The sequence below is a fragment of the Ostrea edulis genome, chromosome 8, assembly GCF_947568905.1.
Source record: "Ostrea edulis chromosome 8, xbOstEdul1.1, whole genome shotgun sequence".
NCBI classification, from domain to species: Eukaryota; Metazoa; Mollusca; class Bivalvia; order Ostreida; family Ostreidae; genus Ostrea; species Ostrea edulis.
Genome location: NC_079171.1, coordinates 45,982,390 through 46,002,855, shown reverse-complemented (window position 1 = coordinate 46,002,855; position 20,466 = coordinate 45,982,390). Strand labels below are relative to the sequence as shown.

Sequence of the window (20,466 nt, the reverse complement as noted above, 5' to 3'; positions counted from 1 at the left end):
GGTTCCGATTTTGATGCAACAGATGCGCATTTCAATACATAATGTCTCTTCAGTGATGTTCATCCGAAATGTTTGAAATCCGAATGAACAATAAAGTTTCAGAGCTATTATAGCCAAAAACAGCGTGCCCCAAAAGAAAGGTGGAGTCAAATTCTTCTAAGGATAAGAGATATGCATGAGGGAGCTAATCCTTAATTTTAAAATGAATTTCTAAATTTTATAACAGCAATTAAATATACATCTGTATTTTCAAGCTAGTAACGACGTACTTAGCTACTTGGCTGTAGAGATCCTCTCGAACTAACAGTCCACCAGCAGAGGCCTCGATCCAGGGGTCATAATGTAAAACTTATTCGGTACCAATTTTGATGTACGAGGAGCGCAAGTCGAAAAATAATGTCTCTTCAGTGATGATCAACCGAAATGTTTGATATCCGAAATAACAATGATGTTTTAGAGCTATTATCGCCAAAATAGCGTGCCGAAAAAGGTGGAGTCAAATTCTTCTAAGGATAAGAGCTATGCATGAGGGAGATAATCCTTAATTTTGAAATGAATTTCTAAATTTTATAACAACTATTAAATATACATCCGTATTTTCAAGCTAGTAACGAAGTACTTAGCTATTGGGCTGTGAATTACAGAAATAACGCAATAATAAGTCAGTGTAAGTTCACTTGTTACCAGATCTGTCAAGGCAACGTCTTTGTCTATGGTTATCCTTCATCGAACCCCTGGATCAGCTCTATCATAATCAAAGTTTCGATTTAGGTATATCGGTCCTGTGCCACCTGATTCTTAACTACGGTGTATATCAATTCTAACGATTGAAACAGTTGGTCCAAAGGTTAGGTGGCGAAGATGAAATCTCCGGAAAACAACATCGTTTATTACTGGATCTTGACCCAAAATTCCGGTTTCTCCAAACGCAATAAGTATCACGGTTTTCATCAGGAAATCAATACACAATACACAGTAACATGATAGAAGATTTATTAGCAAACAGCGATGATAGTATGAAATGTATTTGTTATGTTATCACTGGTTACACTCAACATAAAACAAGGACGACTGCTTTCAGCAGATGTTAAATAGGACGATCCTATACAACGTTTATCACATGAATACGACGTCACAGTAACCGTTAAACCGTTAAACACCACATGAATATCTTTATAATAACCTCTAAGCATCATGTATGTCGTCACAATAACCACGAAAGGTCAAGTGAACATGGCATCAAGATAACCTCTAAACGTCATAGACTAATGAGGTTAAAGATTCTAGACAATCGGGAAGTCAGGAATCATCATACATTCGTACATGTATCCAATAAAACTATATCCATATATGTTTCACGCATAATGGGCATCCATACATATCATACGTAATGAATCATTGTTAATATTTCAGACATAATGGGACATTTGTTTTACATGTATCACAATATATATATATATATATATATATATATATATATATATATATATATATCATTATACATCACTGATCCACGTTCATATCATCAACAAAATAAAATAATACATGTCATTTAAATACAAGAAAACAACACACACACACACAACGACAGTATTCTTTCACATCCGATATTCTTCAGGGATTTGAATATCATTCCTGAGTTTTTTATAAGTCAACATCCATACAATACACATAAATACTTGATGGGTGCGGTAACATGTTTGTGACGTACAAAATATTCCTGCATCCACTGATGATACCATTACAATTTTGTATCCATAGACACGATTCTCATAAGGAACATCCCAAGGGGTCTGGATTTCAAAACCTGAAGGATGGATAGGAAAACAGACAATCCATGAAACACGCACCTGTTTATGTAAAAAAAAAAAAATCACAGAATTGGTATTGGAATCAATATAATTCCATAAAAACACCATTAGGGTCAGCAAAACGTCATCATAAAATATAGATCACCTGGCAATATCAGTCACATCACTGAACCCATGCCTTTGGGAAATTTGAGAGAAAACTAACATTATCTGATCACTAGATGATTGCACCATTCTGGTTTATAAGACACAAAGTTACTGATATGTCAACCATTTATAAAATGTTTCTGAAATTATTATCTTGATAAGTTAGCAATCATAATTGATATATTTGTGTTGCACAAAAAACAATGTGTTTCTCTTCAACCTCCAGTGTAGTAGAATTATATCATTGTGATGTGTTAATTGTTAAATTGCAGTATGTAGTCTATTATAGTAAGTGAATTATCAATAAAGTAAAACAAACTGTTTCTCTGTAAACTCGTGTACTAAAACTTGAGGCAACATCATCTAAACACTCCTCATACTCCACAAGAAGGCAAATCAAAAGCAGTAATTTCATTAACTTGAGATTAAAGATAGTAAGTGTGGAGCCAATTATTACACAGACGGCTTATTATGATAACACATCGATGTTTAGTCTTAACCTCTAAGCACCACCTCTGAGTAAATGTCCTATTTCACGAGGAGGTAGGTCAGTGGCAACTATTTCTTGAATTTGAGGTTAACAAAAATGAAAGAATGCTTTAGTTAATGAGATATCAGAACCACTTGTCATTGAAACTCCGTCTCTTGTCACTGGGGACAGAAAGGTTGACAATGTTCAAAATAAATATGCTTCATCGAGGACTCTTAATCCATTTCAATCATAAACAAAGACTTCGCATGAAATCCCATTCACAAATTAACAAATTTCAAGAGTAAATATATTCTTTTGTTTGTTGGTCATTTGTTGAGATTGTCTCTGAAATAACTTCAACTTAGAATTTTGCATCGTGCTGCAAAAGTCACGAAAACATACAAAAAAATTCTAAGAAATACATGTACACCATATTTTCATATGGAAATTACATATATCCAAATGTGATGTTGCAAACATTCCTAAAGACTTGGTTTCAGGAATATAAAATATTGAACGAGCCTACTTTCTATCTCGTTCTCACTCTTACACGTTTTTGTTTCCCGCGTTAAATTGAGTCCAAAATCTGGCTTGGATTTCTCGAAAAAATCTCAAACTTAAGTTTGAGGGTTTTTTTTATTTAAGCAGTCAATGTTTGAGTAAACTCTCAGACTTTAGTTCAAGTTTCGACTTCAATTCTTTTCGAGAAATCATGGCCAGGTGTAAGCTCATTTACATGTCATGGTCGGATAATGAAGATCACATCTAAACACTCTCTGACACAGCCCTACTCAGATAGCACAGCTTTATGTCCAATACAAATTTCAAACTCACTTTCACAAGATCTCAGGAATATACAGCTTTTATCACACTCAATTCCACAGCATCAAAAGTATGTACATGTGTACAGTTTACTTCACACTCAATTTCACTGGATCACAAATTTGTACAACTCTTATCACACTCAATTTCACAGGATCTCAACTCTATACAATTTTCATCACACTCAATTTCACGGGATATCATGGTTGTACAGCTTTTATCACACTAAATAGCAAATGATCTTAAGTCTATAAATCTCACTAACATACTCAATTTCACAGTATTTGAAGTATGTGCAGTCTTAACACAATGCATTTCACAGGATTCCAAGTCTATACAGCCTTTTATCACACCCAGTTTCACAGTATCTTCAGTCTATATGACCGTTTATCACATAAAACAATTAAAAAATCACTCCCATTATCACTAACATTATAAACATTCACCATTTGACCTTGAAACTGTATATTTCATGGGATTCAAGGTCAGGCCACTATCTAGCGATGTGGGGCCTTTGTCGTGTAGTAATATCAAGGACGTCCGCCGCATCTCCTTCACCCCTAGCGTGTCACTGAGCAGATCCCGTAATCTGACCTAGATAAAGTGGTTGAGAGAACATGTACCTGGTCAGTAATGTAAGGCATGGTATATAACTCCTATTGCATGTACTGGAATGTTTACATCACAAGAACTACACTAATGTAAGAACTCTCTCTTACTGTTATATAAATGTAAACTAATAGAAAATGTTTAATAGAGGACCAGTGAACAAATGTATATCACAGGTTTAGAGCCTGCTATCCCACAATCCTCCCCTGCCCTAAACTAGGTATCCCATAATTCTGTATCGTTATACTCACATATACCACTGTCAACGTCTCAAAATAAGCAATGCTATTCCACATGTAAATTCACCTTTTTATGGCTAATAAAACTAAGAACTACTTTATAAAATATCACGAAAATGTAGGACAAGCAATTATTTGTAGTTTTCACCCATTACTATGCATGCTCTATGTACCTATGTATAGTCTTGGTGGAATAAAGCAACCCAATATCCGCATTTCAATGCTTCTTGTGTCACAAAAAGACTTGACATCTGCTCAGTATTTACTTTTTTACGTATGTTTTTGTAAAGTAGACTGAAGTTGAAACCATACTTTATTTGAGCATATGTGCCATTTTACGAGAATATTGTAAAACTCCTGGGAGCAAATAACAACAACTCTGGGTAAATATTGCCCCAGCCCTAAACTAGGTATCCCATAAGTCTCTGTATCTAAAACTGATATATGAAAGGCGAAGATAATGTGCAGTGTACTATCTCATAACTCATATAAACAATGCAAAATATATAGTTGGGCACAAACGGACCCCTGGATACACCAGAGATGGGATCAAGTGTTTGGGGGGAGTAAGCATTCTCTGCCAACCCGTCATACCCGCCGTGAGCCCTATATGTAAAACGTACATGGTACCAATTTAGATGCACCAGATGTGCATTTCGACAAACAATGTCTCTTCAGTGATGCTCAACCGAAATTTTTTAATCCTGATCCAGTAAAGAACAATATGTATCCAAGAATATCCTACATTGTAAGTATATCCGAAAACTAAGCACCCCATAATACCCTACATCTAACTCAAAACTAAGCATCCCATAATACCCTATATCTAACTTAAAACTAAGCATCCCATAATACCCTATATCTAACTCAAAACTAAGCATCCCATAATACCCTATATCTAACTCAAAACTAAGCATCCCATAATACCCTTTATTATATAGCTAATAAATAGTCTAATATAAAATCTGTGTAAAATCTAGAGAATGTTAGCGTTCAATATCCTGAGAATTTATTGAACGCTAACTTTGCATTGCGTAAATTGTATCCGCCCGAAACATTCCGAGTATGAGCGTTCAATATTGACGTTACCGTAACGACGTAAAGAAGCCAAAATGGCAGACGACGGTCCTCCGAATCTGACAGAGCCGGTATTTGATATTTAAATTAGCAAAATGTTTTACTGTACATAAATTATGATGTCCCCATTTACAAAATCAGTTTGCTTCATGCATTGATGACGGGTTAAACATTGAACAGTTAAGAAATGCATGCTGTTATTTCACACTGCCAATATTGATGAATTATCGTCTATTTTGGAGTAGTTTGAGTGAAAAGGGATATAATTTAACAACTAAATACTTTAGCTATATAATAAAAGGGTTATTGAACTTATATAGGTGAATATTGGCACTCGTTGGCTGTCAAAATGCACGAGCTTGCGAGTGCATTTTGACAGTCAACTCGTGCCAATATTCACCAATATAAGTTCAATAACCCTATACTATCTAACTCAAAACTAAGCATCCCATAATGCCCTATATCTAACTCAAAACTAAGCATATCATAATACCCTATATCTAACGGAGAGCCCATTGCTAAATTTCTCACAATTCTTGATGTACAGTGACAAGTTAGATATCCCACAATCCCCTTGAATATAATCAAAGTTAATCATTCCGCAATCTTACATACCTAACCTAGAACTCATTGCTACACTCCCCACAATCCTTGGTGTCCTATGTTAGATATCCCACAATCCTTGGTAGCCATCCCTAAGCTAGATATCCCCCAGTCATTGGTTTCCCTCACTAAGTTAAATATCCCACAATTCTTGGTGTCCCTCCCTAAGTTAGATATCCCACAATCCCCTATATCTAATACTAGTATCGGTATCCCGCGTGTCTGTTGTCTACTACATATCCCACAATCACTTACATCCCCCTGTGCATCAGTACAAGATAATACATGGCTTGAAATCACACAATCAAGTTTTAGTCTGTGTAATAGGAGTGCTGAGTCATCGCTCCGTGTGATTGGTCCATCATAACTCTGCTGTAAGGACCAAAGATTGGGTAGGTGCACATCACACGGTAAAGATCCCGACAGGAAGGAATGCTGGGAAATAAATGACGGTACACTGGCTGAGTTCTTCTGAGGTAGAATCTGAATGGTATGTGCTAGGTACAGGTAGGTCATGTGAGCTTGGAGTGAAGGAAAACCACTTGTTTTGTCCTTGATCTATAAAAGAAAAAGAGCAGATAGGTCACAATGTTTACATACCTTATGGTGCTAAAGAAACATTCTAATTCTTATGTGCACCACTCACTAGCTTTACACAAAGGATACAAAAAACTCGTCATTAACTATATTTTGAATATAAATTAACTTCAAACTAACTATACACTAAGTCTACACTAACTATGCATTAACTTTTCACTAACTTCAAACTAACTAATTATACATTAAATTTACAATAACTATATATTAACTTTACACTAACAGTACAATAACTTTACATTAACTATGCATTTAATATAATATACTAATTTACACTAACCATACATCCAATATATACTAACTTAACACTAACTGTGCACTAATTTTACACTAACTATACATTTAACATATACTAACTCTACACTAAATATACACCAACTATGTATTGACTACATTATAACTTCACAGTCTTTATGTATAAACTTCACACTAGCTTTGCACTAAGTATACACTAACTGTATTCTAACTTTAAAGTCTGTATGTATAAACTTCACACTAGCTCTACACATAATACACAGAAATAGTGATTGGTAAAAGTTGCTTTGTAATCAAACCAAAAAAATGCCTTGTCAAAAAATGATCACTTACTGGGGGAGCACTGCGGGACTGTTTGGGTATGTTTGGGTCTGTTTGGGGTCAGCGTGTTGTCTCGGATACCTTGACCTTGACCCCTCATGTCGTCCTGATTCAGAGTCCTGTCCAGCATCACCTGAATTTCACATGTCACCAAGATACATTTTTTCTATAAATACAAATATATATTCAAACATATATCTTGATTGATTGAATTAACAAATCTAGTGTATTGACTGTTTTCCCTTCAATTAGCCGTGACTGCAAACAAAGAATTGAACAATTCACAATGACGTAGACACTCAAAGAACACTTCATACAGAAGTGCTTACACTAAACATGTAGTTACAATTGGATGAGAATATACTCTTCAGACTTATATATCTAGTTCCAGTTGTTTTTTTTTTTACTAGAATGAATGGATTTAGTCTGCTTTTAAAAACAGTACGTTTACAGAGCAAGATTGATTGGCGCGTGTTGTATATATTTGAACTACTCGTTTTGTAAAGCGGTCTACCTCAATTAAATCACAATGAATAGTTCCTGCCTCTGTGGCCAAATCATGCACTACAAAGTTTACAATGTATGGACCTTTTCTTTGTACTTTTGGTCAAATTAATGAAATATTAGAGCATTATACTTCAATAAACACCATACAGCTGTCAAAAATATGAATGTAATTAACTAGTTCTGTTTATTAATTTAGGAAACTGAGTCATCAATCAATTAAACTACAAATGCACAATGTAATGTTATCTTTTCCACAAATGTGAATAATATTTTTAAATAAAGAATTGTTATTCCCCCTCTACTGCTAAATTTCCACAGGCAGGTTTTGGTACAACTTGCTCTGACACTTGGCATCCTCGAACATCTTGTTGGGTTAATTTTTTTCAATTTTTTTTTCATTATTTTTTGTCTGTTTTTCTATTGTCTGTCCTTTCCTTGGAGGTACATTTTTTTACTGACCAAGACAGAGTTTCTCTCTGAACCCCGGTTATCATAGATAAAAAATAAGTGGAAACAAACCTAAAATACTTACATTAAGCTTTCAGGGACTGAGTCACATAGGTATGTTTCATTTCTTTTTATTTCTGTGCTACTTTGCCTCCTTGTAAACAGCATTGCATTGATTATCAGCAACAATTCATGCCACATATATAATTGTTTGTGCTACCATTATGATATGAAAAGGGAAGATAAAGAAAAGTGATTAATCGGATAGTTCCTTCATACTTATATATTTTATTGAAAGTAGACATTGACGGCAAACTAACAACTCAGCTGTATAACAAACGGGATGATTTCAGCTTCCCCATCGTCATTTTCTCACATTTATGTAGCAATATCCCATCATCACATACATATGTTGTTTGGATATCTCAACTGAGTCGATATGCATGAGCTTCCTCTGCGTATAGTCAGTTTTTAAATCGAGGTAAGCTACTGACAAACAAGTTGATGGTACAGGGGGCTCAACAATCTCGATTGAAGTCAGCATTTCGCAAATTCTATGGTCATTATAACGATTTAGTTCGTCAATTCAACCTCGCATTGGGTCAAATGCTGTCTGATGCGCTCCATACCGATTGTTCAGTAGTTCTTCGCACACTGATTATGAGTGTGGATAACTCCGTTTACCCGATCAGGATATAGGGATCACGGCGAGGGTGACTGGTTGATAAGGGATGCTTACTCCTCCTAATCACTTGATTCCACCTGGGGTCCGTGTTTGCCCAAATATATGTCATATATGTGTATTGCTCACTGTTCGTTAGCTTCACCTTGCATATAAGGGATATGAAATAAAGAGTTGGGGAAATACGGACCTTTGGATATACCAGAGGTTGAACCAAATGTATGAGATGAATAAGCATCCCACGTCGATCCGCCAAACTTGCCGTGAACCCTAGATATTGATATGGTAAATATACCTGCTCATCCCCCCCAATGAATTAATTAAAGGAGGAGTCCCGCTCGCGCCCGTAAGTGAGAAAGTTTACCAGTTTACTTTCGGAAGGTCGGTGGTCTCTTCCCAGGTACATTGTATCTGGGTTCTCTCTTCCACCAATAAAAAAACTGGGCGCCACCAGAAAACTGAAAAATTCTTGAGTGTGGAGGAAAACATCAATCAATCAATGAATCATATGGAGACGTCACCATTGCCGGTGAAGGGCTGCAAAAAGTAGGTCTATTCACGGTGCTAACAGTCTTAGAGCAAGGAGGGTCATTTATCGTATCACAACTTCTGTGAAAAGGGCCCTCAGTTTTTGTAGTTTCATTCGAAAGATCGTCCCATTTAGTCGCTTCTTTCAACAAGCAAGGGGTGCTGAGGACCTATTTTGACCCGGACACGAAGGGAAGTACAACAATTTTAGACCTATCCTTAGGACTCGGGTACGTAACAGTAAAGGTTCTTTAACGTGCCAACACCGAAAGACCCTTCATTTCTAAATGCCTAGAACAATCATTATTCATCTATACGTTTTAAGTACATATATTCAACGTTTTCATATCTATAATTAAAAAAAATGTTCCAATAAACAAACTATTCACAAGGTATATCATGCCGCCATCTTGGTTTTCTTTTTTACTAGCTACATCGCTTGAAAATTTCGGGTGTTGCTAAACACGGAACGGAACAGATTGGACAACGGAATAGAATTTAATAATTAGAATGATTAATGTAGCTAATATAACACCAAAAATTGGAACAAAAATACTTCGTTATGATTAAAATCAAAATTTTGGAATTTTGTATACAAGCGGTGAAACAATTTTATCTTTAAATTATTCGTCATACATTGATTAAGCGAAGTTAATTAAAAGTTTGTATAAAAATTTACAAAGCGCTTTACAAGAATTTTGAAATGTCGGCATTGACAGATGTGTTAGCGAGCAGCAACATCTATGGGTCGGGAATGTAAAGAACACAGATACTTTATATGCCTCCCCTCTCTCTGCCGTGGCAAAACAAGTTAAACACCTTGTGTTTGATATGTTATTTTTTAACTTACAGGAACTTTGTGAACGCAGCACTTCAATCTTAAACAGGGAGGACTTCTAGCAGTTTATTTCTAAACTAAATACTTGCATCGTAATATTTAGACTGATAATGAGATGACTTTTTAATTCCATTCAAGCATAAACTGTCTGTTAACCTTTTAGCTATTTAATATCTGTTAAATTCTCATACATTTACTATGGATCGTTAACTTCACCCTAGTTTCAATCTTTCTTTCCCGCTGCATCTCTTCAAGTTCAACACTAATCTGCAGGTTGTCAGTAAATGTACGAATTTAAACATCAATTCATCTCAAATGAGACAAACCTTTTACATACTGGACTCGTTGTTTTTTTTTTTTGTTGTTGTTGTTTTTGTTGTTGTTTTTTTTTTAAATTGATATGATGCATAAATACATATACACTTATTATACAAGGTGTAGAACTAAGTTACGAATAAAAGCAAGTTCGATTTAAGAAGGCTATGTTTGGGGGAAATTGTTGTTTTTTCTTTTACAAAGTTGTTTCCGGGGGGGGGGGGTTGTTTATTGGATATAAAATTTGAAAATTCAAATCTATATCGGTATGGTTATTTTTTTTTTAATTAATTGATATTTTCATGGTAAGTTAATGGTTTTAAAATACATATGCATTAGTATGAAGTATATGAAACGGTGGATTATGTGAATGACTTCCCGCTTTCTCTGTTTCTGCTTCCCTTGTCCATGATAAACCTTTTATTTTGCAAAATGCTGACTTCCTCATAACATTGCATACAATATTTTCCGTTTTCCGTTCCGTCTTCCGTTTCGTTTTCCGGTCTGCGTTATAGCAACACCCGAAAATTTCGATATATATTATACCCCTACCGTTTAGAAGCAACTTATTTTATCGACCAATGAAAAAAAGGCTATTCCGAAATTATGTTAACTTCCGTCCCACCTAAACCTATTGATGCTTTTTTTTTTGCATTTGAGAAACAGACGATGTTTGGGTTAAAGGTTGATTAAAACCGATAAAAATACTTTATGGTGTATCTAGAACTAGTAGATTCCCTTTGTGTATTTTAAAATACTGCCTTAAAGTTAGTCAACCGAATTATTGTATATTACGTATTTTTTATGAATATACATTTGGGAATGATGATAGCTGGATTATCAATAGCATTAAGCAATTGTTTAAGGAATGACTTTATAATCCGCGAAGCGGACTATAAAAAAAGCGTAAACTGCCCCAAACCAGGTTATACTCGTATAATTTGCCCCAGAATTAAAGTCATCCCTTATAATTTAATGCAAGAGACAAAAATACTAACTTTCGTTTATCAAAATGTACATTAACTCGGAAAAATACAAGTCAACTGAGCCGCGCAATGATTCACTTAGCAACAACGACAAAGTGTCTAGCTGTGAAGGTCGTCATCTTTAATCCTAGTTCTATGGAGCCTAGCCTATTTATCAAAATATGGTATCGAAGGTGAAGTTTGTCACGATCGAAAATATGTCTAGACTATGAATGCAATGCGTATTTCGCTGCCCTTTAGAGATAAAGATCGACTTTGAAGTCGCTCATATCCGACCGATTGAGAAAATACGGGAAACTGCATTGTTTAAGCCCACCCAAAATAAATCTTCAAATATCAGAAAATGCAATAAGTTGCGGCTTTACCTCTGTGAAAACTTCTACAACATGAAATCTTACCATTACATGCAACGTTGTCGCTAATAGTAAATCCAACACAAGAAAATATGTATAAGCAAGTGACAAATTGCGATCGACATGACAATGTGACTGACGTCATGTAATAAAATGTGACGTATGCAATTTTGGTTTGCTTTGTTGAAAGGCAGATCAAGCAATGAAACACACACACCCCTCCCAGTGATACATGTCTTTCAAAATGAAGAGGCAATGCTTACTTGGTAAATCATTAATTCGAATAAAATATCTTTTTTTTTGTTTTTTTCTATTATTCGACCATCATACAGAGAAATATGTTTTACAACAGTGATTTTGCGTACAAGCTAATATTGACAACGAGAAAACAATGTGTGTATCAAACCGAAGAAACTTATTGTACACGTTGACTTCCTATCCCATAGAAGGCTAAAAACAATGCTGCGGTGTAAAGTTAGAGAGACAAGAGAAAGAAAAAAAATAGCCCCAGCGTGTGGTTGTCAAGGGGGTGTGTCCCCATACCACACCAGGTTATACAAAAATAACCTGCGTTCCTGGATTGGAATTTGACCAATCAGAGACAAGGATACAATAAGAATTAAATGTATATATTTGAATAATGCGAATTTCCATTATTTGAATGCTCGTAAAATAATTGAAGGAAGAAAACCATAATATATTACATGTAGCAAATGTATCGATCTCCGAGTAAATGCACTTTGTATCAACATCAATGTGTGTGTGTATTTTACAGAATAGGTGAATCATATGTAAAAAAAAAAAAAAAAAGTATATATATATTACAAAGTTTTGATTATCTACACAGAAGCTGTACATATAAAATATTCCCTCCCATATATACAATTTGGAAATGAAGATATCGAAAGTGAGCTTGTCTATCTCAACTTACAGTCATTGAAGATGAAAATCTAGAAATAGTTTTCGTTACTCGTTATTATTCATAAACTAGTAATAGGTGGCGGGTTAACCATGGCCAGGTACTGGGATTACCTACTGCCGAATTGACTAGAATTTTGTTGAAGCACATCGCCCTATGAACTATATTAAGGAAACCAAGCATTTGTCTTAGCTGAGCTTATAATATAAAGGACCACGTAATGAATCCTGTATATTATAGAACATACCGTTAACCTGTATTTCACAAATTTCCAAGATGGCTCCTGTCGTAGGATCATCTTTAGGAGTGTCATATGTTGTTTCTACAATGACGTATCTTGCCGTTTGTTTACATGGAAGTTCGATTATATTGTTAGGTAGATCCGGGGATGTGTCTGTATAACACCGAGTTCTCTGTCTTGTGTTAGTCGCTGCAACTGGTGAGTTAGAGACGTCCAGATAAAAATTCTTAAATCGGTATTGCTTCCAATAACCAGGTAGATCACCTGTAGTGTAAAAATTAAACAAATATAATGAATGTAAAAATGTATTATTATGAAAGCATTGTAGAACATCAATAGCTGGAAGTCCAACGATCTGTAATTTAAACAACAAAATGTGTTTATGAAACACTGCTGTCACCCTGAGTAGAACCCTTTCTCCATCATAGCTGGTGTGGCTTATATTAGAGTTTTCTCAAAAGTAGTTCAAAAGTCAATGTGAAGGACACTAGCTCAATGGCTTACATTTTTATGTTCTCCAAACACAGTTTGAAAACATTGTTTTACTCGGTTTTTTATTATTTTCGTCCAGTACTTTTTTTTGTCCGGGAGTGTTCTCAGAAACTACATGAGAAAATTTCTAGGACGATAGAATAACATTTTCAGATGTGCAGAATGATGGTCGTTTTGCCTGCACGCGCATCCAAGTTCATTGCAATTTTGGTACAAATCAGAATACACAAGGGATCGGTATGAAACCTTCATACATGTATGATGATAATATATCATTTGTAGATATGCAAAACGATAATTTCGTGTGTACGCGCGTGTGTATGCACGTGTATCACATTTTTTGTACACTAATCAGTCTAACTATTTTGTTGTTCATTGAATTGGTTTGATATTCATATCATAGGAAGATATTGAAACCCTGAACGAATTCATGTGGTCAAAATTACCAATCTGCACGCCCATGTAAGTGTGCTTCTTTTTGATTGAATAATACTAAAATGTAACTCTCTTATGAATGACGCGAATGAGTAAATATTCATAGCATAGGTAGATAATATGTATTGGTGTGATAAAAGAATACACTCGAACACGTGCGTGTATCTTCTTTCAAATGTTCATTTTTTTAAAGGACGATAACGTTTTTTTCTCATCAAATTCTTTTTAGGTGTGTCTTGGTACTCCTTAAAAATTAATGTAGTTAAATTCACTGCTCAGCACGTACATGTGCTGATTTCTGGTTGGACGAATTTGAAATTATTATAACTTTCTTATATTTGATGCAAACATTATGAAATTCATACTGTGTGTATAGCATACATCTGGTGCATCAAAATTGGTACCGTATAAGTTTTACATTATGAACCGTGGGTCGAGGCCTCTGCTGGTGGACTGTTAGTCCCTGAGGATCTCTACAGCCTAATAGCTAAGTACTTTGTTACTACCTTGAAAATACGGATGTATATTTAATTGTTGTTATAAAATTTAGAAATTCATTTCAAAATTAAGGATTATCTCCCTCATGCATAGCTCTTATCCTTAAACGAATTTGAATCCACTTTTTTGGCACGCTGTTTTTGGCTATGATAGCTCTAAAACTTCATTGTTATTTCGGATTTCAAACATTTCGGTTGAGCATCACTGAAGAGACATTATTTGTCGAAATTCGCATCTGGTGCATCAAAATTGGTACCGTATAAGTTTTACATACAAATGCCTGTTGAATGACATCAACTCAAATTTCGGAATCGTAATCGTTTGCGCGTGTATTCACGCATTCCTTTCTTTCATTTTTTGTACTGAAATGACGATCTTAAACATACTAATTGAAAGCTAAAATAAAATGATTTTTGCTATAAGTTTACATTGACATCACTTATTAATTGGGGGAGGTTTGGAAAACATGTGTAACGATCCCCGTTACAATTAGAACTAGTTCATATGTGGTTTTCTCGCAAGCAGTGTATGGTCATGAAGTAACAAGGTATGTTACTCGACTTCTTTAGATGAGAATATTGATGTCCCTATTATGTCAACAATTCTTTATTATTAATTTGTATCAATATTTTTGACAACCCAAATACATGCATTGAAGGACACAACGCATTTTTCTAGACTTTTTCATTTTTTTTTTCAGCAAAATTAATTCGTTTCATGCCTACAACTACTTTAAATGTCTTTTTAGTGAAATATTTTGCATAGTTTTCCAGTTTGAAAGCGATGGAATTAAAATCTTGCGATATGCATATTTACTCTCGCTATTTTACGCACCATTACGTTTGATGTCATATGCGCCCTCGGGTTTTAAAAAAATATATATTAGTCATTTCATAAACAGATTAGATTTAATCGACAAAAACAATTACCACGATAACGGCTTGTAAATAACATTGCATTAAGATGTTTTGTGCCGTGTAAGGGTGTATCAGTTGTCGGTAGAAATGTTTATATTGAGAATGTTTCAGTTTTTCGAAGGAAGGTATGAGAACAAAGACGTGGATATTTGTTTTTGTTATTGCAAGAACTTTACATTAAAAAAACACCCAGTCACCTTTTCAAAAAAAAAACAAAAAACAAAAAACAAACCGTTTGGACAGAGACTCGGATAAACTGCGAGAAAATGGTATATCGAAGCTAAGCACTGCTAAGCATATATGCATCATATTCATAATTCTGTTCTGGTCTTCAACATTCAATACACACGCGGATGAACTGATTACTACATTGTAACATATACCGTGTGCTCTCAGTTTCTACCACCTGGTACAAAAAAAAAAATAAAGATACAAAATAATTTTAATTTTAATTATAAATAATAAATTTGCATTTCCTAACTTTAGATTGAATTATAAAACATCCTGAGTTCATAACCACTTTAAAATTTAATTATTTTCATTGATTTGTGGGTTTTTTCCCTGAAATATACCCGTGAGAGTAGCTAAGCCTAGTTTTCTAATCTAAATATAAATAATGATTGCACTGTTTATTTTAGAAAATCAGTGCCAATTACAGATCTATAAAGATATAACATTACCAAATAGTGTGTAGGCAGCGACCCTTATAAACATTATTTACTCGCAATACTCGCTTTTTCTCGCTATATTTTTTTAGTTACACAGTCAATTAGTGACCTCGCCCGATACGGGTTTTCTTTTCACACCATGTATCTTTCCGTATCAGGTCACTAACTAACTGTGTAACGAATTTATCACGTCGAATACCTCTAACTGTATATATTGGGGGGGGGGGGTGTCTATATCATACAACTTAGTCAAATGTCTTTCCTTTTGACACGGCTGCAAGTCGAACCCGACGATAAATAAAATTACTCGCCCAATACGGATTTCACTCGCATGATATGGTTTTTTTCACGACGTCATGTGACCAAGATCTGACCAATTAGATTTCAACAATTTTGTCTGAGGCGTGATAAGGGTATTTACATCGCTATTTGTATGCACGGGTGGCAAAAACATACAGAACTTGAAAAAAGTGTCAACATCGATTTAAATGTTGTCTATTGTGAATAAAGGCCCCCAAAAAGCTGAGTTTTTATTGATACCTTACAATGTACATTACTTTCACAATCAGTTTATCTTCGAAAGGTGCATTTGACGTCAAAATACCATGGGACTACCTAACTAATTAACTAGACTTTTTTTTTAAATCGGGGCTTAGATTTAAGTCTGTATTGTGGTTAACTTTTGCAATATTTCGGTGAATGAATTGCAATATATAATACATTGAAAAGCCATTACCTTAATGTAGAAACACAATGTTCTGTATTCGATACTTATGTACATAGCATTCTTTCATATGCATGCGAAATTTGGGGTTTTCACAAGGCACCTGATGTTGAAAAGTTTCATCTTATGTTTTGTAAAAAGTTATTGGGAGTGAGTAAGCGTACAAATAATAATGTTATCTATTGTGAATTAGGACGGTTACCTCTATATGTCAGATAAAAATGTGCATTTTTAAATACTGGTTAAAACTTAGAAATACAAATAACTCTATTTTTAAAACGTTGAAGTTTTTGTACATCAACTTACACCTCTTCTTGCACTTCAATTACTCAAATGAGCACAAAAATAATCAGCAGGCTTGTAGCAACAATGGGGCTGTCCTTCTTATCATTACATGCAAAGTTGGATATTTTTACGTGCAGAGATCGATCTAGACCAACATTGTGAATGGTGGTGAAAGTGTAAAATTTAACCGATGAATGGAACTAATATTGCAACACATACAATAAAATATTTTAGCACTACTCCTGTTCCTGCCCAAACAATCCATATGATCGGTATACACGTCACTAATGCAATTTAACAACGCATCACTGGTAGGCAGTTTATTGATTTGGCTATTCTAACCACACAAAAAAGACATTGATCATCAATAGTATGGGCGAAATAAGTTCTAAGGATACGGATCCGAAAAAGGTGGAAACTACAGAATAATGGACTGATCTTATGCTCACCTATACAAGTGTGTACTTAGTGCAAGGTGAAGATAACGAACAGTGATCAATCTCATAACTCCTACAAGCAATACAAAATAGATAGTTGGGCAAACACGGACCCCTGGACACACCAGAGGTGGGATCAGGTGCCTAGGAGGAGTGTACATCCCACCAAAACCCTTGATATGCTAAAGTATATACAGACGGTTAGAATGGGGTCATGTCTTGGACAGATTATGATACTCAATATAGGCTACGTAAAGAGGAAACCCTGCTTCTTCCTGGGGGGAAGTTGACTCAGTCATGGCTTATCTGTATGACACCTGGACCTGCTCATAATACCTTAAATGAATCACAACCCGGTATTGGTAAATGTTTCAATTTCAAGGGTACTTGTGATAAATTTCCATGCATGTATAAGCACAATTGTATTCGTTGTGGTAGTAGCCATACTATGCTTCGTTGCGCCTCACCAGTTTTGAGCAATATCTTCGCTCAAACTGTTTACCCCCAAAATTAAACCACACAGTTGTATGGACAGCAAAGTTGTCGTCCACAAACCAGCAATACAAACAGCAATTATAGAAGATTATCTCCAGTCTGAGTTTGCTAAGCTTTTAGACGCTTCAATATCTGAAAAGAAACATATATCCCCAATGTTGTTGTTCCCCCCTTTTTTTCTCTCTGCTGCATTTCCCTTGGTCTTCACGAAAGGATTTTTAAAAGTAGTTGAATTACCAGTTAATGTAAGTAAAGGACATCACCAAAACACAATTCTAATACACAATTTGCATATAATCACAACACACAATCTCTTATTGACTATCCGTTTTTCGAAAATGGACCAGTTGGGTAAGGGCACAACATTACAAATAAGCAGACAGGGTGGTGTATCATATCCATATCAACTTGTTACCAAATATATTTCTGCATACATCCAGAGGGTCCAGGCCCACTATTTCAACATTTTAATTTATCCCCACTCGATACCAATTTACAGGGATACTTTGTAAAGTAGTTAAGCTCTTGGATTTGCCTGCTAACTCAGGATACAAATCATATTCTGTACGTATTGGTGCAAGTACTGATCTTGCTTTAAAGAGTTTTTCATCTGATGATATTCAGGGATCTGGGCGTTGGGAATCTTCTTATCAATTCTACATTCGCATACCAAAGTTTTTAATTCATTTTGGATACACAGACAATATGGTTGGTGGGTTCCTTAATAATTAAACATGCATTTTTGGAAGCTGTATTAAGACAGGTGGCACCAATTTGACACTAGAAGACAAATACATCTCTGTGGTGGCAGGGATATAGTGGCCTTCAGTTAAGTAAAACAAGACACACGATGGGTCCTGTACCTAATTTCATTCAAAATAGAATACACTGGGGGATTTGGATAAGTTATCGGTAAGAGAATCAGAGTTGTTGTAAAGCAATTGCTTTTATTTATAAGAACTATTTCCAAACATTAAAGTGATGTGGCCATCTATCCTCCCACGGTTACAATTGGGCAATTCAGTAAGTGTGGAAGATATTGGAAAAACACACAAACGTGTTAATTCTCTTATTGGTACAATCGCCCTGCATTCCCGGGGTACCATGATTCGTCATACAGACATTAAGCCTGATTCAGCTTCGTTTTCAAAAGATGGGGTACATATGTCCTCTTTGGGGAATATCATTTCCTTAACTCTCTCCAGGGAGGACTGCAAACCATCGTTGTTCAAGGACATTTTGCTTTCCTAACTAGGGAGTGGGATCGGGTACGGCTGTTATTGTATGTTGCTTTACCATCACCATGTTGGCAGAGTTCCCTGGATCGATTTTCAATCTGGACCTCGTTCCAGTGAACTTGTGGCGTAATAGCGGCAATCTGGATGTAAATATAATAAGGCAAGCTTTGACCTCTGCACATCCCAGTATCAATGCTTTCTATATAATAAACTTTGACATTTGATGTTGTGAACTTTAAACTTGTTTGTGCTAAATTTGAACTTTGATGTTTGAAATTTGACCTATGATCGTGAACTTACATCATCACCTAGCTACATGGTTGTATGTGTAGCTTAATGTTGAATGTTGTTGTCTATATATACAGTGGATATGCATCTGTTTTCGGGCATGCTTGTTGTTTACAGCACATTGCCCATGTTGTATTTCATTGGCAATTTATTCATAACAACCGTGCCCATAATATTGCTGCACTTATTCTAATACATTTTAAAGTTACAATTTGTTTGAGTTACACTTTATTGAGATAATGTCGCATCCAATTCCATATGAATTGGAGACTTTTATCGAAGAAACTGTTCATCCCCCGTGTAATAGTATTTGTAGATTCCTCTATATACTTTAAATAACAAATAGAGCTATTTCCCCTGAGTCAGCCTCCGCTGCCTCCTTTTCTATTCAAGACTCGTTGAATGAGGTTGGTGTAACTTTAAAGTACATTTTCTTTCCAAAAAAAAACAGGTTTAAAAATTATCCACCCAACCCAACCCATATTTGAACGGATATGTTCGCTTTGCTTTTTCCTTCTGCTTTAGCTGCTGTGCGAACATCAGTGCTTTGGGAAATAGTACGGTTGTCACATCCCGCTCAAGTTGAAGTACTTGACCTAAACCGTGATGTGAATGAACTTCGTCCCGGTGAACTAAAAATGTAGGTCATTGAAAGTCCTTGCCACAAGTAATACGCATACCAAATATGATTGGTCTACATCTAACTTTGATGGTGACCAAGGTTAAACTTGTTGAAAAATATTCAAAAACTAGTCAAGGTCACCAAATCTATTATAGTTGGAACATTTTCTTCACAAGAACTATGCATGCTAAATATAACAGCAGCTCCACATAGAATTCGAAAGATATGGCTTATATTCGAATTTCCTAGAAGAAGGTGAAAAGTCAATGTTGAGTTTCTGGGTAAAAAATGTTAGTATTGAAAGGTCTTGTCACAAGAAAAACACTTACAAATGTGAAAGGTCTACTTATGGTGTAAAAGATATGGCCAAGGTTCAATGCGTATTGAAAATTTCCAAAACTAGGTCGATGTGGACAACAAATCTGCTATCGTTAAAAAAGGTTTTATTTTCAACAGAAATATTCATGCCTAATATAAAAGCAGTGGCTAATGCTTATGACCAAAATTAAACATTTTGCAGACTGACACACAAACGAACAGAGCAAACACGATTACGGTATCATACACAGGGGCGGATCCAGAAATTGTGGTTAAGCGG

At 35.3% G+C, this 20,466-nt stretch overlaps 2 protein-coding genes across 9 annotated transcripts in view; both read right to left on the bottom strand.

Moving 5' to 3' along the window:
• The window catches only part of LOC125661351 (multiple epidermal growth factor-like domains protein 10), a 296,347-nt gene that overhangs the window by 211,959 nt on the left and 63,922 nt on the right, over positions 1-20,466 (bottom strand). The gene's annotated exons all lie outside the window — the stretch shown is intronic.
• Positions 1,493-7,189, bottom strand: LOC130049117 (alpha-mannosidase 2-like). Its single transcript, XM_056146328.1, has 4 exons — positions 6,966-7,189; positions 6,036-6,338; positions 3,699-3,846; positions 1,493-1,850 (listed from the first exon to the last, which is right to left on the bottom strand). Exons 2-4 carry the CDS (start codon positions 6,294-6,296, stop codon positions 1,801-1,803), a joined length of 459 nt encoding a protein of 152 aa, XP_056002303.1. The 5' UTR covers positions 6,297-6,338; positions 6,966-7,189; the 3' UTR covers positions 1,493-1,800.